The 25,047-nt window shown below is 43.6% G+C and overlaps 1 protein-coding gene across 1 annotated transcript in view; it reads left to right on the top strand.

Moving 5' to 3' along the window:
• LOC147718874 (glycine receptor subunit alpha-4) overlaps positions 1–24,335 on the top strand; it is a 502,630-nt gene extending 478,295 nt beyond the window's left edge. Inside the window, exon 8 of the mRNA XM_086966795.1 lies at positions 23,387–24,335. Coding sequence (XP_086822921.1) covers positions 23,387–23,683 — 297 coding nt within the window. The 3' untranslated portion in view covers positions 23,684–24,335. The remainder of the gene's footprint in view (positions 1–23,386) is intronic.
• The last annotated feature ends 712 nt before the right edge of the window (positions 24,336–25,047 follow it).

Raw genomic sequence — 25,047 nt, 5'->3', positions numbered from 1 at the left:
TTTTAAAGGGAACAAAGTGTGATCTACTGTGTATGTAGCCAAAGATGGATCGTGTCTATTGGGATGGCTGGAGCAGAGGAAGTTAGGTATAGTCCTTGAACCCCACAGACCAGAGCAAGTGTTGTTGAAAGATGAATGAGTGCCAACCATTTGTGATTGCCTGTTAGTGAAAGCATTTCCAGATATGTTTCAAGAAAAACTGGGAAAACATTAGGGATTCTCTCATCAAATCATTTTAAAGGTTGGGGTTGTTCCAGTGGGGCACAAAGTTAAACATGTTCCCCTAAATATGAGGGAGGAACTTAGGAAAGAAATAAACAATTTGTGTGATCAAGGTATTATTGAGGTTACTGAAAGTTCTGAATGGTAGTCCTCCATTGTGTTAGCGTAGAAGACCAATGGAGTATTGAGGATTTGTATTGACTTGAGGGACCTTACAACAGAATCTGGGTAAATAGTCATCCTTTTCCCAACATAATTGAGATGATGGATTCTCTTAAAGGTGCCAAGGTGTTTACAACCTGAGATATAACAGCCACATATCACCAGAATGCACTCAAAGTGAGTTGAGGCATTTAACATCATTTATGACCCGAGAGGGTGCGCTTAGATTTAAACACATGCCTTTTGGTTTGGCTTCGGCCTCCTCTGTTTCTCAGAGTAGTATAGGCACCGTGCAAAGGTATACCCAATGTCTGATGTTTGCAGGATGATATCCTGATTTTTGGTCAAGACAAGTCCTCCTAAGACAAGTCATTGGCAATGTTCTCAGCTTCTTTTAGAGGCAAAGGTTTGATGTTGAGAGCAGATAAGGGCAAATTTGCTAATGACTGTGTGGATTATTTTGGCTACAACCTTTCTGGACAAGGGGTGGATCCAAAGGAGAGTTTAGTGAGGGCAATTGCTGAATTCCCAGTTCCCACTAACAAGGATCAAGTGCAATAATATTTTAGCCTGGGCGTAAAATCCGTTTCGCGGGCGAATTTGCGGATTTTCTGCGATTTCGCGATCCGCGAATCTCGCTAAATCGCGGTAAAATCCGCGAATCAGCAGGGACGAATTTTCAGCCAAGCAAGGGTTACAGCAGCAGGTGCAAAAGTTGAACCTAATTTCTTTGTAACCTTTTACAAAAGGGTTACAAACAAATTAACTTCAACTTGAACACCTGCTGCTAATTGCTTTCTGGCGCCTCGTTCCCTACTTGCAACTATTCTCTGACCCTGCTCTGACCCTTGAAGTAGGGTCAGAGAATAGTTACAAGTAGGCAACGAGGCACCTGTCCAAGGAATTAAACCTCATCAGGAAGCACTTACAGATATAAAAAAAACAGGAAGAAGGGAGAGGATGGCAAATACACCCATTTTGAGTTGTCAGGAGGGGTTAAACTAAAAGAGACCTTTACAGCACAATTTTCATATGCATTTTGCTAAAAATAAAAAGCTGTATGTTCTGTAGGGGCAACTCAGGAATCTGGCCCTTCAGAGATGCGGCCTCTCTTTCTTTCTCTCGTTCTCTCTCTCCCTCTCTCTTTCCCTCTCTTTCTCTATCTATCTATCTATCTATCTATCTATCTATCTATCTATCTATCTATCTCTCTCTCCCTCTCTCATAAACGACTGCATGAGTAACTTTGCTATGCAAGCGGCTCGCGAAGACGCAAAAATCCCAGCGAACACGCAAAAAACCCCGGAAACCCGCAAAAAACCTCGCAAACATGCAAAAAAACAAAAATCCGCAAATTCTCACAAATTCGCAAATTTTGCGGATCGCGAATTCACAAATCCGCAAATTCGCGGATCGCGAATTCGCAATATTCGCCCATGCTTAATTGGAATTCTATTCACGTTTCATACCCGAATGTGCAGAAAGGACCTGCAATTTGAGGAGTTTGCTCAAGAGAAATGAAGCATTTGTGTGGAAAGAAGGTACATTGGGAATTTGAGGTCATCAAAAAGGAAGTTGCCACTGATAATCCTGTGAAGCCTTTTGACTAGGCATGGGCGGAAAATCCGTTCCGCTCGCGGATTTTCGGGAAATCCGCAATCCGCGAGATTTGCGAATCTCCCGCAAAATCCGCAAATCCGCGAGCAGCGGATTTTGCTCGCACTGCTCGCACTGTTCGCGTGAGTTCGCGTGAGTTCGCGCCCCGCGAATAAGTGCAAAATTGCAGAAATACGATCTTAGCAAAACTGAAAGTAACTACTTACCAGGTTCAAAAGTTCAGGCTCATCATTAGTAGCCATTTCCTGTAGTGCTTCCTGAGGGGCCCCTCCAGAGTTCAGTTGCCAGTTGCAACTATTATGTGACCCTGCTCTGAACCTCAGAATAGTTACACATATGCCACAAAGGTCCTGAATTACAGCTAAGGGAGACAAGCAGGAGCCAGGCTGGAAGTTCAAATCCATTAATCAGCCCCTAATTCATTATTGTCAGTTGGGGCAGGGCAGGTGTTGTAACTAATTTTGCAACAATGAAAGCACTTAGCAAGTGCAAAAGATCACTAATCAGGGCGCACTAAGGAAGCAGGTGCCAGCTAAAAAAATATTCTGTGACACATTAATCAGCCCCAAATTAATTCAGGTCACTTGAGGCAGGGAAGGTGTGCTTTGCTTTGCCGAAAATAATGTACACTGGACAACCAGAGGGTGTGGTGATGAAACAGAGGGTGGCATGGGTGGGCCAGAGGGTGGCATGAGTAGTCAGAGAGTGGCAGTGGTGACAGAGAGTGGCAGTGATGAAGAAGAGTGTCCCAAACAGGCTGGACACGTAGAAACAACAAGTTCGCGAAACTTGCGACCCGACAGGTAAGTTCGCAATTTGCGAAAGTGTACAAAACCCTCGCGAACTGGTAGAAACACGGGCGAACACAAAAAAAAAAATCCGCAAATTCGCGGGAATTCGCGGATTTTGCGGATTACAAATCCGCAAATCCGCAAAATTCGCGAACGCGAGATCCGCAAAATTCGCTCACACATGATTCTTCCATCATTGTTACTGATGCCAGCTAGTATGGTTTAGGGGCTGTCTTGTTGCAGACATGTGGAGGGAAGGACAAAGCGGTTGCTTTTGCCTCTTGTGCTTTGAGATGGGCTGAAAGCACGTATTCTGTTATTGAGTGTGAGGCCATGGCCTGTTGGTGGTGAGTTACCCACTTCAGCAATTACGTATTGGGTGTGGAATTCACCATCAGGATGGACCATAAGACCTTAACCTTTTTACTACCAAAGGTGTCTGTAATGCCGCACTAAGCATAGCCAAATGGCAGTTTAGGCTTTCAGAGTTTCACTACCGCTTGGGGTACATTCCAGGGGCAAAGAACATTTTTGTGGATTGTCTGTTCCATTTGCCCTTGAATGATGTGAAGGAAATTGAAGACATGGATATTGATGATTTTGTCGTGGTTAGTGCCAGAGCTAGCATTACTGAAAGCGTATTATTTCTGAAGCTTAGTTGAGATCTGGTTTAGAGTGTGACAAAGATTTGTTAGAAGTCAGAAATCACTTTGGGAAGAATTAGCCATAGGACAAGTGTTTTGCTCATATGGGCACTTACAAGCATGTTTTGCTGAGTTGAATAGTGTGTACAGTTGGCTAAGAAGAGGAGATACTTTGGCTGTGTCCTGTGAGTCAGGTGATAGGCGGTAATGGCCTTGTCGAGAGAAGCAACTGGGTCACCAAGGACAACATTTAGTTATCTTTTGCCAGCATATTGAAATTGAGCAAAGAAAGTAAGGACTTACTAGGGGAAATTCACACCACTCCCAATGCAGCCGCTGGGGTGTCTTCTTTCACTCTCCAAAAGAGTTATGAATCAGTGACCCGGCTGGCAGGTCCTTGGATGGGGGATTCTGTAAAGGAGATGGATCTTGCATTTGTGAAAGTGAGACAGGAAATTTCTCAAAGGAAGTATTCTGATGGTGTGAGGCAGGAAAAGGTTCATGCCTCGTCCATCAAACCTGGAGATTTGGTCATAGTTCAGCTTCCTGGAATAAGGGGGAGAGGTCATTACAAGTTTTCCAAACCCAAGAGAGCATTTCAAGTCAAGTATTGTGTGGTCAAATTGGAGGATATCAAATGGTAGATCATGGAGAAGTTATCACCTCAGATGAGCAGGGATGTAATTGTGAGTGTTGATGGGGCTGGTGTTGTGTGTGTTGGGAGTGGGTGTGTTGGGAGTACTCGTGTGTTAAGGTAAACTTATGTGAGGAGAACCCCCATATGGTTTAAAAACTTTGTGTAACCTGTTAGCATTTATCCTTTTCAGGATTTCAGGACTGCAAGCTACCTATTAACTGTATTCTTTTTTGGAGATTTCTTGACTATTTACAAGCTGCTATTTTATAACAATTGAGGGGGTGTTTCATTTTGGTGTGTTTTAATTTTGTTAGGTTCTTTTATGTTTCATATGTTTTAAATCAATTTTGTGAAATTATTATAAAGGGGAAGATGTGTTGGGTCTGGATTCTGCGATGAGAATCCAGTGATGTTTGAAATGTTATGATAGGAACTTAAATGGCAGTTGTAGTGGCTTCCCTGCCTGGTGATCGTGTTTCCACCTAATTGTGTGCACCTCTATAAAGAAGTGGAAATGTACCTGTGTCTTTTGGTACTTCCCATCAAATGTATTTCAGGGATAGGCTTACCAAGTTAATACACTCTCATCATTGTTTGATGGCAGGCTGTATACCCAAAAAATTGATTCAAACTGGAAGTCAAAATAAAAAAAAGAAAATACCTCCATTTTATATTATTTTTCAAATGTGTTTGTTTTCAGCTTGAATTATTTTTATACAATGTACTCAAAGCATTATTTTAAATTCTATATCATTTGTCACCATCATGTGAAACAATGCAAAACTCATTTACAATCAAGAAAACTATGAATGGCTAATAAACACATCTCAAAAATATGCTGCCTCAAAAATAAGTCATCCAACTGTTGCAGCTAACATGTTAATCTGTTTTAGACATAAGGACCAACAGAAAGTCCCTTGAGTACAACAGTGAAATTAAAATCCATAGGGGCAGTTAGACATATAACCCAAGACATTTCGCCTTCATTCATCAGCTTGTGCTGAACCCATTTTTGGTGGCATTAGGAGTCTGTGCACGTTAGCCTTGCTAACCAGAGAAAAAGTGTTTGTGCTCTCTCTCTTAAACATAGTAAAATTGGTATGCTCCTAGTTGGCAAATGTAATTAACATAAAGACCCTTAGTAAATGGTACTCCATGTACCCAGAAACTGTAAATTAAATGCTACAAGTGGGCTGCCACGCTCATTGTGCAACCTACTAAAGTAGCACTCTAAAACATTTCTCAGGCTGTGCCTCCAGCCAGTTCTGCAACTTTATTCGGCTATATTAACCTGGCAAAGTAAACCTTTTGCCAGACGCAAAACATTCCATTTTAATACTTATAGTTCACCCTTAGGGTAGGCGCTAAAAGCTAATAGGCAAGGGGGCATGGTATTTAACAAGTAAGACATGGGTACTTAAGTTGTACATGTCCTCACAGTGAATACCTCCGAAAGTCGTTTTTTAGGTCAAGCCGGATGTATGACGGTACAACGCGTACCGTCACAACGCATCCCTTTACCACGCATCCCTTACAACGCAAGTCGTTACCACAACTTGCGTTGGGGGTGCGGATTTCGAATAGTATAATTTACTATTCTAACACCAGTCCCAGTGGACCCTAGGGAAGGTGTTGGGATAGTAAATGTACTATTTGTAATCCTTTAGCGCCCTCCAGCGCAAGTCGTGGTAACGACTTGCGTTGTAAGGGATGCGTGGTAAAGGTACTGCGTTGTAAAAACTTCGTGGTAAACGATGTTTACCAGTCAAGCCTAGTGGCAGCGCGCATAAGCTACTCACTCTGCAAGACTGCTGTAGTAGAGTATGGGAAAGAAGCCACGCCCACTCTCCTCCCATGTTTGTCATTGGCTTGTGTCATTGTCTTTCGTAAATGCTGCCTTCGGATTCGTTAATAGGCTTGTTAGTCCCTCCTTAGTATGGCCTTGTCACCATTTGTACCTTCCCATGGAGACTGACCCCTTTCCTTTGGCTGTTACACGGGACCACTTATTTAGTCTATAAGCATTATTTACTTATTTCATGCTGGACGTACGCTGCTTCAGCTAAAACCGCTTGCGTTTTTTTAAGCAGCACATCTGCCCCTATAACTCTGTGACCCGCTTTCGATCACTTTAACCTAGCATTATCTCATGCCTATTTCAACCTCCCCAAAGTAAAATGGATTTAGAAATGATTAGCGAATTAAGTCATGTGAATTCCAGGTAGCACATAATCCTATGCTAATGGACTGAAGCTGACAACAGCACAACTGTGTTACATGTCATCTGTCTAAAGCCACCTGACGGGTTGTTTTCAAAAGCCTATTTTGTTAACAACAACACCACCACCAATAACACCACCACCAATATCACCACCACCAATACCACCACCTCCAATACCACCACCTCTAATACCACCATTGTCACCAATACCACCACCAACACAACCACCATCAACACCACCAATACCACCACCACCAACACAACCACCACCACCAATACCACCAGTACCACCATCAATACCACCACCAATACCACCACCTGCACCCACCAATATCACCACCAATACCACCACCACCACCAATACCACCAACACCACCAACACCACCACCAATACTACCACCATCAATACTACCATCACCCCCAATATCACCACCAAAACCACCACCACCAATATCACCACCACCAATACCACCACCAATACCATCACCAATACCACCACCACCAATACCACCACCAATACCACCACCTGCACCCACCAATATCACCACCAATATTACCACCATAACCACCACCACCAATATCAGCACCACCAATACCACCACCAATACCATCACCAATACCACCACCACCACCAATACCACCAGTACCACCATCAATACCACCACCAATACCACCACCTGCACCCACCAATATCATCACCAATATTACCACCAATACCTCCACCACCAACACCACCATCAATACTACCACCACCAATACAACCATCACCCCCAATATCACCACCAAAACCACCACCACCAATATCACCACCACCGATACCATCACCAAAACCACCACCACCACCAATGTAGCCACCACCAATCCAATACCACCACCACCAATACCACTGCCAATACCAATACCACTACCAACACCACCAATACCACAACCACCAATGCCAATACCACCACCACCAATACCACCAGAAATACCCCAATGCCACTACCACACTAATACTACCACCACCGATACCACCACCACCAATACCACCACCACCAATACCATCACCACCAACAACATCACCAATACCACCACCAATACCACCAATAGTTCCACCACCAATACCACCACCGCCACCAATACTACCACCACCAACAGTACCACCATCAATACCACCACCACCACCAATATCACCTACACCACCACCACCAATACCACCAGCCCCAATACCACAACCTGTACCACCACCAATACCACTACCACCACTAATACCACCACCAATACCACAACCACCAGCACCAATACCACAACCAATACCACCACCACCAATATTACCATTAATACAACCACCAATAGCACCACCACCAATACCACCACTGCCACCAATACCGCCACCATCACCATCACCTATACTATCAGCACCACCAATACCAGTACCACCACCACCAATACCAATACCCCCACTAATACCAATACCACCACCACCGATACCACTACCACCAATACTAATACCATCACCACCAACACCAGTACCACCACCACCGCCATTACCAATACCAATACCAATACCACCACTACCAATACCACCACCATCAGTACCACCACCAATACCACCACCACCAATACCACCTCCAGCAACACCCCCACCAACACCACCACCAATACCACCACCACCAATATCACCATCACCACCAATATCACCCCCACCAATACTAATACCACCACCAATATCACCAAAAATACCCCTACCACCATCACTGATACCACCACTGCCAATACCACCACCACCAATACCACCACCACTACCACCAAAGCCACCACCACCTGCACCAATACCACAACCAGTACCACCAACACCACCATCAATATCACCACTACCACCAATTCCACCACCAATACCACCAATATCACCTACACCACCACCAATGCCACCAGCCCAAATACCACAACCAGTACCACCACCAATACCACTACCACCACTAATACCACCAACAATACCACCACCAATACCACCAAAGCCACCACCACCTGCACCAATACCACAACCAGTACCACCAACACCAATACCACCACCAATACTGCCACTAATACCACCACCAATACCTCCACCAATAGCGCCACCACCAATACCACCACTAATACCACCACTGCCACCAATACTACCACCACCACCAATACCATCAGCACCACCAATACCACCACCACCAATACCAGTACCACCACCACCAATACCAATACCCCCACTAATACCAATACCACCACCACCAATACTAATACCATCACCATCAATACCAGTACCACCACCACCATTACCAATACCACCACCACCAATACCACCACCACAATACCAATACCGCCCACCACCCCTACCAATACCACTACAACCAATACCACCACCAATGCCACCACCAATACCACCATCACCGCCACCAATACCAACACCACCACCAATACTAACACCACCACCAATACCACCACCACCAATCCAATACCACCACCACCAATATCACTGCCAATCCCGATACCACCACCAATACCCCAATGCCACCACCAACACTAATACCAACACTGCCAATACCACCATCACCAATACCCTCAATGCCACCACCACCACTGATACCACCACTGCCAATACCACCACCTTCAATAAAACCACCACCACCAATACCACCACCACCAATACCACCATCACCACCAATACCACCACCACCGATATCACCACCTCCACCAATACCACCACCACCCCAATACGACCACCAATATCACCAATACCACCTTCCCCATTATCACCAATACCACCACCACCAATACCAACACCACCACTGCCAATACCACCACCAATACCACCAACACCACCACTGATACAACCACCAATACCCCCATCACCACCAATACCACCACCAATACCACCACCACCACCACCACCAATGCTGCCACTAATACCACCACCGCCACCAATACCTCCACCAATACCCCCACCACCAATACCACCACCACCACCACCATTACCAACAATGCCACTACCACCACCAATACCACCACTATCAATACCACCACCACCAAGAATACCCCATGTTCAACAACACCACCACTACCAATACCACCAATACCAATATCACCATTAGCACAACCTATACCAGCACCAGCAATACCCCACCACCACCACCAATGCCATCAGCACCACCAATACCACCACCACCAATACCACCACTATCAAAACCACCACCACCACCAATACCCCACGACCAACACCACCACCAATAACACCAATACCACTATCACCAATAGCACAACCAATACCACCACCACTAATACCACCACCACCAATACCACCACCACCACCAATACCATCCGCACCACCAATACCACCACCACCAATACCAATACCCCCCACCAATACCAATACCACTGCCACCAATACCAATACCACCAATAATAATCGCATCACCACCAATACCAGTGCCACCACTACCATTTCCAATACCACCACCACCAATATACCAATACCACCACCACTACCACCACCACCAGTACCACCACCAACATCAACAAAGAAAGTATAGGAGGCCCGCTAATATAAGGTCTGGGGCCAGGGGAATGAGATTTTAAAAGTTACAATGTCCCTAGAGTCATGTAATCCCGTGAGAATGATCAACCGGAATTTAGTACCCACTGCACTTAATTTATAGGCGCAACCACCAAATAAATCTAAAGTATTATCTAAATAACAACAGTTCAGGTATATATAAACCCTAGACCGAGCAACAGCATGCAGTTTTAACACTCACTAGGAGACTGTTTTATTTGGATTTGTGAAAGGTTAAAGATAATAATACAACAAATAAATTAAAAGTAAAATTGAGCATAAATAAATTACATTTCACAGGTTAAAAAATTTTGTTTTCGTACAAATGTTAGGCAGTAAGTACATCATGTTTACAAAAAAATGCAATATATAACACAATACATTAAAAATGTTCTTGAGAACAAAAGTTGACGCAGCGTTTCGGTGAAAAATCTTCAGGACTGTTTCTCAAACAATATATAAATATCTCACTCAGATTTATATTCTGAGGTCAGAATCGTTAAAAAGGGAGGAGGTGTCCTGTTTTGGGTCCACACTCAAGACTACAAATATCCCCTTGGTCAGTCAGGGTATATTTGTAATTGATATTGTCTTTTTTATCAGGTCTGTCACTTCCACACTGTGTCGGAGGGGCCACCGATTAGTTTACATAAACTAGAGAGGGACTTGATAAATCGCTGTAGCCGCGTTCTAAGTATGCTTCGTCAGCTAGTTATAGTCCTCACGATCTCTAGAACATCTGAATTCGAAAAAACGGCCTCCCTGCTCCTCCGACCGCAGCGCCCGGGGGTTCTGTTGTACTCAATGAAAAAGATAATACTTTAGATGTATTTGGTGGTTCCACCACCAATATCACCATCACCAATACCATCACCACCAATACCACCACCACCAACAACCACACCAACACCACCACTAAAACCACCACCAATACCACCACCACCAATACCACCATCACCACCAATATCACCACCACCAATACCACCCCCAATACCAACACCACCACAAATACCAACGCCACCACCAATACCACCACCACCAATCCAATACCACTGCCTCCAATACCACTGCCAATACCAATACCACCACCAATACCACGAGAAATACCTCCAATGCCACCACCACCACTGCCAATACAACCACCAACACCACCACCAATACCACCACCACCACCAAGACCACCACTACCAATACCACCACTAATACCACCAATACCACCACCACCAATATCAGCAATACCATCACCACCAACACCACCACCACCTCCTCTACCATCAATACCACCACCAATACCACCACCACCAATACCACCAACACCACCACCAACACCACCACTGATACCGCCACCAATACCAGCATCACCACCAATATCACCACCACCAATACCACCACCACCAATAGCAACAATGCCACCATCAATACCGCCACCAATACCAATACCACCATCAATACCACCACCACCAATCCAATACCACCGCCACCAATGCCACCAGATATACTCTCAGGCCATCATAGGAAGAGCCAGCACAAGTCGTGTTGCACTGCGCAGCAGCAGGTAAAAAGCTCCCTGGCAGCTCGATGAAGTCCGTATATTAGGACTTAAGGTACTAACAGACCATGTGAAAATTGGGTCAATACATCCAGATTCAAGGAAACCATAACAAAATACGGCCTCCATCTTCTTTTTCTTATTTAGGTCCTGAAGAAAGCCCACTTGACCCACACAGGCAATCACAAGAGCTCAAACATGTCAACCTTTTTTATGGGCACTCTTAGTGCGTTATACGAGATTTTAACACCACTTTTTGTAATTTACTTCACAATAACACCCCCACCTTTCCTTGATCACTACTGCAATAAGTAGTGGTTCACATCTGGATGGAGGAAGCATACAAAACTAACCCAATGATGATGCTGTCACTTTTTTAAAGCAGGGCGGTGAATCAAGATATACCTCCTTTGCAATTTGTGTATTTCATTCCCCCAATGCCACCACCAATACCACCACCACCACCAATACCATCATCTCCACCAATACCACCACCAATATCACCACCGCCACTTATACCACCACCACCGATACCACCACCACTATCATCAATACCATCACCACCACCATTACCACCACCATCAATACCACAACTAATACCACCATCACCAATACCACCACCTGTTCCACCACTAATACCACCACCAATATCACCACCAACAATACCACCACTAATACCACCACCACCACCAATACTACCACCACCACCAATGCCACCACCACCACCAATATCGCCACCACCAATACCACCACTAGCAATACCACTGCCACCAATACCAATACCACCACCACCAATACTACGACCAATACCAATATCACCACCAATACCACCACCAGCAACAATAACATCACCACCACCACCAATAGCACTACCAATACCACCACCAGCAATACCCCACCACCAATACCACTGCCACCATTACCACCTCCACCAATACCAGTACCGCCACCACCATTACCAATACCACCACCAATACCAATAAAACCACCACCAACACCACCACCAATACCACTAATGGCACCACCTCCACCACCAATACCAGCACCACCAATAACACCAGCTCCACAAATACCACCACCAACTCAGCGCCTCTCGCTCACTAGTAATAGCAGGGGCACGGTATGAGGCCAGAGCTGCAGCTGAGACCATTCCTCCCTCCCTCAATGCCTGCCATAAAGCACAGCCCACCCTGCACCAGGAGGTGAAGCCAGGGCCCTACTAAAGCTGGTGTGTTTTTTTTCGACAAAGATAGTAATGACATTACGCAATGCCACAATGCACACTCAAATCACAGCAAGGGAAGGAAATAGCCCCCTCTCCTGCTCTTCCTCTTGTACCTCGACAGTGTAATCACAGAGCTAAAGTTGTTGGAGTGCTTTATTAGTGTTTATAGCTCTGATCATATGTAACTCTCATTTCGCACTTTGTGTCCGTGAAATTTACAACACTTACACATCTTCTTCACTGCTCTATTTATCACTTCTTTGAAGACATCGCAGGCCGGTCTCTTCTTCTGATATTTACAATCTAACAAGCGGTCGAAAAGGCCATTTTTGCAAAGCAATAGGTCTCGCATTTGCGAGAGTTTAAGCTATTAGTATTCTAAATGTCAATGCATTTTATTTATGTTTTAAAACCCAAAACATAAATAAAAGGCATTGTAATTTACAATGCCAATAGCTCAAACGTGCGTGAATGCAATACATATTGCATTGCAAATGTTAGTTCTTACTATAGCAAGGCTACCTCCCCCATAGACTAACTCTGGGTTACTTTAATGGTAATGTCAGAGTGTAAGCTACTATTCTGAAAATTCCACTTTTATAAAAGAGGCATTTTTCTGCCTAGGCCAGATGTACCTTTCTGCCAGTGTACTGGGTCACATGACTGAAAATGACCCTCCTGTGGTGTGATGGTGTTTATTCTTTCCAGACAGGGAACAAAGGGGCATTGGGAGTGAGAAAGCCTGTTCCTCTCCTGAGAAGGGTAGACTCTGGGTTGTACTTAACCCTTATGAGCTTCAAAGGGTGGCCTGAGGAAAGTGTCCATCCCATTCCTGACTTCTGTGGCTGCCTGATTGTCACTAGCAAATGCAGCTGACACCTAGGCCTTCCTGCCCTTTGTCATCCTAGACAGTTTTGAACCAAACCCTGGGTAAGGGACTGAACTGACTAGGACTAGTTTAGGGGTAGCTGAAGAGAGGGACCCCACACACAAGCTGGCATTGGGTGTAAAAGTGCCATCATCACAACCTCTCACCAGAACACTCCTGGGCCTGTGGAAGATTCAGAAGGAGTGCCCTGCTGTCTGAAAAAGGAAGACTGAACCTGCTTGGTTTCAACTGAGGATCCCCAGGAGTGATACCATGGGTCAGCTGTCTGACCTCCTGTTAGTGCTACAGGGATACAAGCTTCCAGAGGCTTCCCCTGCTGCTGCCCAGCTAATCATCACCAACTGGACTTGATGAGTTCTGCTTCTGGCCTCCGCTGGAGTGAGTCATAATCCTAAAGAGGTGCCCCACCAGGTCCAGGATCCTTCAATGGCATCAGAGTGTTCTCCTCCTACTTCAAAACTGCACTAGAGGTGAAAATCCAGAGGGTTTGAGATCTTCGTGACTATGAGTGGACTCTTTGCATCAACAATGACCACCTGTGTCACCTGCCAAAGCAAAGCATCAGGGAATACCTTCTCTTTGTGCCGACAATCATCTTCTCGCAGCTCTCACCAGCGTGAAGTTCTGGCTGAGGCTCCTCATGTGAACTTGGACTGCGTGAAAAATCTGACTATATTTGAGCTTGGCTCCGTTGAGGTGCTGCCTGAACCTGTGACTTTGACCCAGTCCTTGAGTGGCTCTTTGTCTTTTTTGTCACTATTTTCACCTGAAAATTTAAAAATTGATAACTCCTGTCCTACTGATAGGATTTTTGTTCTGCTGGTGTCATTTTATATATTAAAATTCACTGTCTTTGTCTAATTTGTGAAAAAGTGTAAAGTGGGATTTTCCTGATTTTACATTTTCACTTTATTACTGTTGGAGTACTGCATTAATACTTAACACACTGCCTCTAAGTTCAGCCTGACTGCTTCTGTTCCATACTACCAGAGGGGTAAGCATGGGTTTATTCAGTGACTTTTGTGGTTCATCTTGGCAAGAATTATGTATATTATTTGAGTGGGGCATCCAACTCTTTCAACTAATAACCCAGTTTCCTACAGGGTCTCTTGTACTAATGGTTTTTGCACTCACAAACCCTCTGATTCTGTAAATCAGAGGGTTTGAGACTGCTAAATTACTTTTTAAAATGTACAAACCCCATTTAACAATTTGGCAATTTTTTCTGAATTATTAAATGGATTCAGATCACCACTATAAATGAACATTTGGAAGTGGCATGTTAAAAGATTCCCTTCCAAATGCTGATTTCTTATGTTATGAATTAATGTTTTGCAACCGGAATCCACTTGCAAAACATTAAGAATATTTTACAGGTGATGGTAACCCATTCGGATTGGGATGGGTAATATTTCATTTTTGTTTTTAAACACATTAGTTTTCCATTTAGAAAACAGGCTGCATTTAGAAACAATGAATGCTTGATTGAAAAGCATTCACAGACGTAGTGTTCTGATTCCAGCAGGCCACCAAGCCTGTGGCTCAAGTCAATCATGGTGGGTCACAATTTGTGACCTACCACATTAACATTCATGAGGTAGATCAAAATGCAATCCACTACAATTCTGCATTTTGTGAACCGACCTATTAGTAAATAGGTTGGTTCGCAAAATAAAAATTAATTCAGTAAGCATTGGTGTGCAAATTGCAACTACTATTCCTGAATGCGTTTTCAGTATGAGGTCCCTAGTTTCGGATGACCTTGATAGCAGATACAACTATCAGAACAGCATACATAGGAGCATGAGAATGCAGTTATGCAAAACATATATAGTAGCGTGGACTCCTCCAATATATACACCTACTCACTACCCCCTTTACACATAGTGATCTGTATTCCCAGCCATTGAGCCCTGTATGTCTAACCAGTCAACACCAACCTTGCCCCAAGTCTGTAGAAAAAAGTGAACCCAGAGTTTTTACAATATAAGTAGTTAATCTTTGATCTATAAATAGGTGCTCATGGCCAGCTGTAATCACCACGTCCATGTACCATTCCTCCCTTACAGGAAGTGTAACAGATATCCATCCTTTCAGAATACACACCATAGCCCTCTATGCAGGGTCACCTGCAAACATTTTGTCTTCACTTCTCCTGTTTTTCTGAATTTGTTTTTGTTGGCTATGTGTACTGTACCATTACTAACCAGTGTTAAAGTGCTTGTGCTCTCTCCCTAAAATTGGACTACACCTGCTTGACACACTTAATTTACATGTGGGTCCCTAGTATATGGTACAGCATGAGCCAAGGGACTATAAATTAAATGCTCGTAGAGGGTCTTTAGCACTCATTGGGCCATCCACTTAAGTTGCACCTTAAAACATGTCTCAGAAATCCTGTAGTTTTTTAAAACTGCCAATTTACCATAGCAAAATAAACCCTTTACAAGAACGAAACTTTCCTTTTTAATACATATGTCACCCCTAAGGTATGCCCTAAACATCCCATAGGACAGGGTGCATTGTATTTAAACAATTGGACATACACTTTTTTTTACATTTCCTGGTAGTTTTTTACTGCTGTGGGGCCTAACTCTTCTATAGAATAACATTGAACTACCTTATTAAATTTAACAAGTGATTACTTCTGATTGGGAGCAGGTTTAATGGCATGTTTGGTCTTTATAGAAATGTAATTTAAAATCCTCTAAAACAGTAAAGTTGGATTTTAAGCCACAATTCTGAAAAACTTCATTTTTTGAAAGTTGATGCTTTCTTGCCCTAACTCTTTGTGAATGCTGCCTGTATCCTGGGTCACATGGCTGTGATTAGCATGGGAGTAAGCCTTTGTATATTCCTCCCAGACAGTGAGACAAAGGGGAGCTAGATGTCTGGAGAATGGCCAACCTGCCAGAATATGTGGGGCGGAGCTGTTCATTGCTCTACTTATAGTTCATATGAGCTGCACACTCACAAAGAACTTCACACTAGCTTTTCATCACCCCAAGCTCTTTGGAGTCTTAGCAGATCAGTAGGAAATGTTAGAACCATCAGTACACAAGGGTCTCCCACTTCAAAGCTGGCACCAGGTATAAAAATAGGACCCGCAGACCCACGCTGCTGTAAGTTAAAGTATCCCTCATGGGCTGCAGCTCTTATTGTTCCGGTATTGGTGTGGCAAAGTAAAACATTTCTCCCAGCTTGCCATTTCAGACAGGTAGAGCAGTTTTAAACTGCTTACTCAACTTTGCACTTTGGGATAGTGAGATGCTACAAATTGCACGTCATTACTAGGTGGAGGACCTAGTAGCCCATTGGCTAGTAGACACCACATCTCTAGTGGGAAAGTTGTGGACATAAAAGTGGCACCGCTCGCACCTAGACCTCAAATATCGTCCGTACTGGGGAGAGGAGTGAAGAAGGACTACACTGCTGTTCCCTGGACTTGGCAAAAAGAGGCTGGACCAAAGATTGGACTGCACATGCTGATTTGAACAAGCAATTAGTGGACTTTACCTGTCGCGCCCTGCTTGATGAGAATCCGGCCCGAGTCCCAGACAGAAGAGATGAACTTCTAGAGTCAGCCGACTAACTACCTGTTACAGTACCAGGGCCAAAAAAGCGGAAGAAGCTGCCTTGGCAAAGTTGGTAGTCACAATCACTTGTACAGCACTGACCACCAAAGTGAAGCCCCGTTGACCAAACCCTGACACTCAATGGTTGCCCCCATGCCTGCTGGACCCAAAACAGAAGTCTAAGTGCAGTTCAGTCGCCCAAGATGGACTAGCTGCATTTAAAATAAACTGCTGGTTTCACTGTGACTGGAGACGAGCAGACCAGTGACAACTACATTTTTGGCTAAACTTCATCTAAACTTTGAGGGATATCAACCTCTATGGCCAACATCACCCTAAACCCTTTTTGAACTAAGGGGTGGCTCCAACAAGACCCCATTGACCAGATCCGCATCCTCAGCATCTGTGGAATCCTGTATCCCTTGCATCAGGACCACTCCATTAATGCCTATGGTGATTCACTCATAGAGCCTGGAACTGGAATGGAGACTGCTTTGACTGCAAGGTAACTGCCCTGCTAAGCCTTATTGGCCCTTGCAACATGATCCCTGCTGGAGTTGGTCACCCAAAGTGGGTCAGAGTACCCAAACTCAACTTTATAAACAGTTTACAAAAGTTTTCAAAATAAGTGTTAACCATGATAGTTGATAATTCTTCTTTGCATATTGAGTGATAAGCAATGATTCATGATTTACTAAAAAATGTATATCTCCAGAACCCTCTGGTGGATTTTGTCCTTGTTGGTGTCTAAAAAATCATAAAAATAAGATCACTTTATAGGTTGGCGTTAGATTTCCTTTGTGCTGTATTTCTTTCTTATTCACTTGTTTTGGTACATCTAATGCTTTGCAACTAGTTCCTTTGTTAGAGCCTGACTAAAAGCCACAGCTACCCAGGGTTGAGCTAGATGCTACACATTGCAAGAAGTCCGCATCAGGTGGGGGAGATAGTTGTCCCTTGGCTAATCGTTATTTATTTTACTGTTCATCTTGTGTGCTGCTGTTTCTGATGGCAGGTGGACACGCCCACACTAGCCCCTTCTTCCTACAGGCTACATGGTGATTGGTTGTGGTGGCTTTAATTACTGGTATAGGGGCATAGCATTTTTGGGGGGATTTAGGGAGGAAGCCTTCTGGTTCTCCCTAGTACAGGTCCGTCCTATGACCATACCTGCTGTCCTTGCCTCCCTTAAGTATAGGACATGTGTGGAATTTGTGCGGATGTATGGTTGCGTTGTCTATGTAATGATTGAGTGTTAGAGTCGTTTTCGACCCTGTGTCCGAACTGAACAGGATGGTTGCTCTCCTTTATGTAGACTGCCTTTGTCCAGCGTGCACATGCACTCTGCATGTACTCTTGCTATGCCCGCCCTAAAGCCTTTTCACCCTGGTGATGGAAAAGGGGGTACTACCAGTTTAGACCCTTTGGGCCATAAGTATCAAGCCCTTTTCTCATTTGCAAATGGCCCGTTTGCAAAAGGGAAAAGGCCTTTTGGGATGTATCATCCCAATAGGACATCGCAAATTAGAGAATCACAAAATTTGTGATTCTCTATTTTGTGATTGCATTTAAGGAATCACAAATTGCGATTCCTTAAATGCGATGTAGAAAGCACCTAAATTGTGCGAATTTGGCAAAGAAATCACAAATTACCACCAACTGACAGTTGATGGTAATTTACGAGTTCTTTGAAAAAAGCACTTTCTTTTCTTTTTTCAAAATGCCATGTGGCACACATACATGCGATTAGGGCATGTATGTTTGCCACTTGAGCACACATGCTCATTTCAGGGGTGCAACAGGGTGTCCTTTTGGCACCCTTGCAACCTTGTAATTGCATTCTCAATTTGCGATTCTCTAATTGGTAATCGCAAATTGAGAATATCTTCCCATTCATTCCTATGGGCCTCCGGGCCAATAAGAATGAATTGGAAGGTATTCCTTATTTGCGAATCTCAATTTGCGATTCGCAAATAAGGAATATGTAGGAGTCGCAACATTTTTAGCAAATCCTACATACATTGCATTTTGCGATTCTCTAATTGCGATTCGCTAAAAATGGCAGTTTGATAATTGCAAAATTCTCTTTTGATACATATGGCCCTTAGTCACTGCTCACATTAAACCTCCCTTCTCCGTCTGCCTGTGGTGCTGTGGCACTCAAAAACAGTGCTAACCTTGTTCTGGCTCTAAATACAAAAAACACCTTAACCATTCAAACTGGTTTGACCTGTGGCTCCTTGCTCTTTCAGACCAAGAAACTGGCATAAACTAAAAATGTATGTAACTAAGGTTGATGGAACTGTTTGAACATTGAAAAAGGCTGGTCTTTGCCTAGCTACAGCTTTCTGTACTTGACAATATTGAAGGATAAATACTGGCCCCCATTTGCTAGGAGTTGAATTACTGCTAGATTGCTGTTTTTCCTCCACACTGCACCAAGTTGGCTTCTTTAATAAAGCTTTGTTGTTGTGATCTGTGAAGAGAAGGGGGCATACCTGCTTTCAACAGTGTTTGAACTGCACCTAATATAGAAAGAGATGCTCTGATATAACAAAGATATAAGAAGATAATCCACATGGAGGGCACTTGAGTAGACCAGGACTATCTATTAGTGACAAGATCCATACAACCCAGCTGGTCAGCGAAGAAACCAAAGACCACCATCACCGGGAATCAGAGTTGCTGAAGCATCACTACAACATTGATTGCGCGAGCCTGTACTATCCATGATTCATCCAGTACTCATAGGTGGCCTGTCTAGTTTCAGGGGAGTCAAGGGGTCTTGCGGCCTTAAGTCCCTAGAATGGAATTTGGTTCCACAGGGTGGAGGTGGTGCACCGATTCTGGCACCATTGAAATGCACTTCAAAACCGTTATTGTTTTAAAGAAATATACTTGTAGGTATCTGGTAAATCTCCACCCCTGCTGTCTAGTTGATGCTGGTGAAGCTTTGGATTTTTCTGGGTACCCAAGGTACTCTCATACACAAGATGTAGGTCCCAATAGTTTGGACAAACTAGACGACTAAGTAGTGAGTGCTGACCTACTATATTCTCCAGAGCAACAACTTTGAAAAAGATGTAAAAGATTTGTTTCTGCATCGAGTTATGATCCGGAAATGGACACCCACCTAAGAGATACTTTGCCGCATCTATTGCCAGTGGTTATGCCCTTTGGCCAGTTAATTGGACCAGAGACAGAGTAAGCCAGTCTTGAACAGCATTCACAATCTCAGAACTTTGGGGAGATTCTGTTCCAGGTTTGGGATGACAGTCCTGATTGGGACTTTCTTTATTCACCATCTAGCCCCTTAGGAGGTAACCAAGTGCATGACCCTAATTATATGACATTACATGTCAATCAGAGGGAACTTACCTGCATCTACCACGCAATGCCTCCTTAAAAGACAAGAAGATGACAAGCTTATAGAGGTGACATTTGCAACATATTAAATGAAAACGCAACGTGACTATTGTTTTTTCTTTGCCTTTATTAGATAATGTCACAGAAATGCCTTTCCAAAATATTTTCAAACACTAGTTAAAAAAAAATAGGCTTTCGAACAGTGTGTAGTTTTAAAAGCGTGCAGCTTCCTCCTAATAACATAATACTTACATTACCCTTATAAACATAATTGCGTTCATTTCACATTTTTGGATTAAGTACAGGGTATTTGGGCATAACCTTTGCAAGGCACAGGTACAGCAGTCTTGTGCTGTGCTCAACCTGCCATTTAAAAAGTAAAACAACTAACATACTTGGTTATGATGGAGTGTTACATGACCTTACTAAGGGTCAAGTTTTATAGTTTGCTCCAAATGTGAGAGGAAGATGCTTCCACAACAGAGGCACACTGGAAATTATTCATTAAAGCAGACTGTGCTACTGGTCTACTCTCTGCAGATAACTTATAAAAATATCAAACTTGCCAATTGAATAGCAAAATAATTTCCTCAATTTAGCAAAAGGCGCTGGCAGGTACAAACTATTTAGCAGTTCCTCATTGCCTAAACGTATAAATATCAGCTATCCAAAGAGCAAAAATGACACAAAGATGTATTTCCTTACAGTTTCGCCTTTTGTTTTCTGGCAGAAAACAGTTATTCGGTGAAGGAGTGAACTTTGTCATCATTGACTTTTTTTGTAATTATTATTAACTTTATTGCATGATTAAAAAAAAACCTTTGCAAGTTACAGATTTTAAAAAAAAATATATCAAGAAATGTTGGATTCAACACAGATCCTTGACTTGGGTTGAGTGTCGGAAAAGTTTCAGCACTCCGTCCATCATCTCCATGTGTTTACCACTTTCTGAAATGGGCATTTCAAAAACAGTTATGTTGGATCTAATTTTACCAGTAAAGAGGATTTATCATTACCATTCCAAAGTTATAAAACATGACACAGCTACTTCTTTCTAATTAGAAATAACATCTTAACAGTGCATTAAGAAATTACCAATTCTATCCTATGAGAGGAGTAGGCCTCACAGTAGTGAAAAGTGAATTTGTGTGTTTGTCACTACTAAGACATGCAAAACTTACCAGTACATGTCCTACCTTTTACGTACAAAGCACCCTGCCTACCTATGGTCTGACAGACGTGGCTAAAGGACAATAAGTTAGTGTCCCCTTACTGATTTCAAGACATAATTAAGGAGACATATGCAGTGGGGAAAGGGAAAACACAATATTTGCACCACAGTAGTGATGTTGCAGTATCAACTGCATCATGAAGAAAGAAGTCAGGCCTGTTTTTTTAGTTATATGTCTAACACAAGCCCTCGCCCTTGTAATGTGACACCGGCTGCCCTGTCCTTGTTACAGCCCTGAGGCACTGTGGCAAATTCCTTTGAGTTAAGGGGCCAATTTTGTGGAATGGTGTTATGCCTTCATTGTGCTCATAACTGAACATGTGCTTCAGAAAACTCCCGGAAACTGCATTATTCAGGCTCCTTTCCTAAATGAACCTTGCAGACTATCATGGGCTACGATAGAAAAACATCAGCCACAGGCACCTACTATATTTTTCTAAGTTGTTCACCCCCTACATTGTTTTCTATTCAGATCTACCTCCAGAACTTCTTTGGTAACTAAAATGTTACCACAGTACATTTAACCCCTTCGCTGCCGCGGCAATTCCGCTACAACCCTGGGGGGGGGGGGCCGAGTGGCGCTCGCATGCTCGTGACGGAGCCGCTCCGTCACGAGCCGCGGTTGCGCTGTGCTCATGACGGAGCGGTTCCGTCATGGCCCCACCTGCTTAATAGAACGCGCCGCGCAGGCGCAAAATCAGCGCTGCGCAGGCGCGGCGGCCGGGCCATGACGGAACCGCTCCGTCATGAGCACAGCGCAACCGCAGCTCATGACGGAGCGGCTCCGTCATGAGCATACAAAGGGTTAAAAAAAACTTTAAAAAATAATTAAGCCCTTAAAAACTTCGCATTTAGAGGTGAAAAGTAAAATCATTCTTATGAATCTTTTTTAATGAGATCTGCCACTTCCCATTGGAAGAGTTCTTGCCGATACCCTCCCTGTACAAGAGGCAAGCGTGGAACAGGTAGCTTTCAGTCGCTATCCCAGAGGACCAATCGGCTGAACACCACATGTTCTGCTTAGAAAATTAAATTTGTAATCAGACTACCCAAAAGTGCACATAAAAGTTGACTCAGTTTCTCATTCCCAAAGATAGAATGTGCCCCCTATAACCTCTGCTGTACCATTCGGCAAGGTTAAAAAAGGAAACTGCTTGCAGGGCAGAAGCACAACAGCAAGTACAATATAAAACAAGCTGCTGCATAAATCATAGTGTCCAATGTACTAACCGCGGATACATTATTTATCTCGACTCATTAGTGCTGGATTTTCATAACCTGCTGGTGGCTTCTCCCGGGCGAGCCTCTTGCGATTTTGTAGGCAGTCAATAATTCATGGGGATTATGTATGAATGTATGTAAAGTGTGTTTTGCCAATCCACTAACGTGTATGTGTCTTTTCCTGATACACCAACCTCTTCTGCTACACATGTTGAGCTGTAAAATGTGCATCTGTGCATGCTGCTATGGAGAGAGACTGCAAATGTAGGAAGGTAGCTTTCTTTGTCTATTTTGCTAGTTGTGTGCTAGCTGGCATTATTTTCCACATTTAACAAATGAATAAATAAAAGTCTGGTAAATAATGAGATAGTTACCCCAAGAGGTGTGCAGTATCTCTGATGCAGTCTGTATAGAGTGAGTTGCCAAATCCTTGTAACAAAAATGTGGTGTTATTCTCTTGCTTTGGTGCAGGAAGAAGACGTCATGAGGGAGAGTCGCTTCTATTTTCATGGTTATGGCCTCGGCCATTGTCTGCAACTGCGAGATGTGGGAGCCATGGAAGGTCCGAGCGTGTACAGCCCGCCGCCACCGCCGCCGCCACCACTCCTGAAGGACAGCGAAGTCATTCACAAACGCTTTGTGGACCGTGCAAAGCGGATTGACACCGTCTCCCGAGCCTTCTTCCCCCTCACTTTTCTCATCTTCAACATCTTTTACTGGCTGACCTACAAGGTGCTGCGATCGGAGGACATCCACGCCGTACTGTGAACTATGAGTGGTCCTACCAGGAATGAGACAGCATTATCCCCCCAATTTCTGTTTATACTGCAAGGGCCTTTGTCCAAGACTCTTCAGGTTGGGGAAATGAGACCTTTCGTAGAGCTTTGCAGTTACAGGTTTCAGCAGAAAATCGACAGACAGCAAATTGTGGTGGTGTTCCTTTCCGTTCACTACCTTCCAGAATCTTAGCATAGTTGTATCTCTAAGGTTCTAAGTGGGTTTGAGTTATGGTAAAATGTTTTAGGCAAAATGCCAATAATTGATTCTAATTTGTTGTCAGAAGAAATTTCTTTTATAATATATGGCATTATTGTGAAGATAATTTACAGGTTTAACAAAATCTTTACGCTGGCGTAAGAATGAGACCATGCCACAACCTCACACAACAATTTTCCCTATCTAACCTTGACATGGCCTGTGGCTATGGGTAAAGCAAAGGTTTTTCAATGCCTGCAAATAATTGTTGGTTTGCCGTGCTATGTTATGCCAAATTTGTTTTCAGACATTGCAATGCACATACGGATTCATATCTAGGCACAATAACATAAAGAGATGGACTGGACCTTCTGTGAACTCGTAAGATTTGAAGGAATAAGAACATGCATCTATTTAGCACTTTCCTGAAAGAAAGAAGCATAGTGAGAGGACTGATTTTTGAGCATATGGTTTGATACCCCCTCTAACAACATATGGTACGTGTTGACCTTAGACGAGCTGTAAATAGAGCAAAAGAGTACCCGGTCCAAGTTGTGATTAGATTAACTTCAGCTAGAGGAATATAAGATTTCTTCACAATTACCTGGTCAGTTCTGTTTTTCAATGTTCTTTCACTGTGCAGAGAATAAGGTTGCTTTGCATCCTGGTAGGTAGAGTGCACTGCAGTCTTTGTTCCAATACCCCGAGCATTAAAGTATCATTCTTGCCTCATTTTGGTGAATGGAGCTATTTAGGGTGGGATTTTATCAAATGGCAAATACCACAGTGCAGGATCTGATAGAGCCACCATTGACCTCTTTATCAAATATCATCCCCTACCCTAATGGAGAGACTTGTGCCAAATTTACGAAAGGATTGTGTTGCTCTTGAGTCATGCAAGGTAACCCAAGGGCAGCGCAAGCCTTAAGTGAGATTTACTATACCATGCAGACCCATCTTAAGTGGAATAATACATTTGTAGCAACGCAGCACAACACAAGGCGCTGCCTTGCGTTACTCTTCCCTGGGAGGCATTCCATGGGTGGAGCGTGGGTGAACCCATGAATCCACCCATGGATTTTGGCACATTCTCAGATTTACTACCAGTAATAACCCTGGGAATACTTTGAAAAGGCATGCCATCCCAGAGGAGGTGA

Source organism: Lissotriton vulgaris, chromosome 4_1 (assembly GCF_964263255.1).
Source record: "Lissotriton vulgaris chromosome 4_1, aLisVul1.2, whole genome shotgun sequence".
Taxonomy (NCBI): domain Eukaryota; kingdom Metazoa; phylum Chordata; class Amphibia; order Caudata; family Salamandridae; genus Lissotriton; species Lissotriton vulgaris.
Note: the sequence above shows the minus strand (reverse complement) of the source record. Positions and strands in the feature narration are given on the sequence as shown.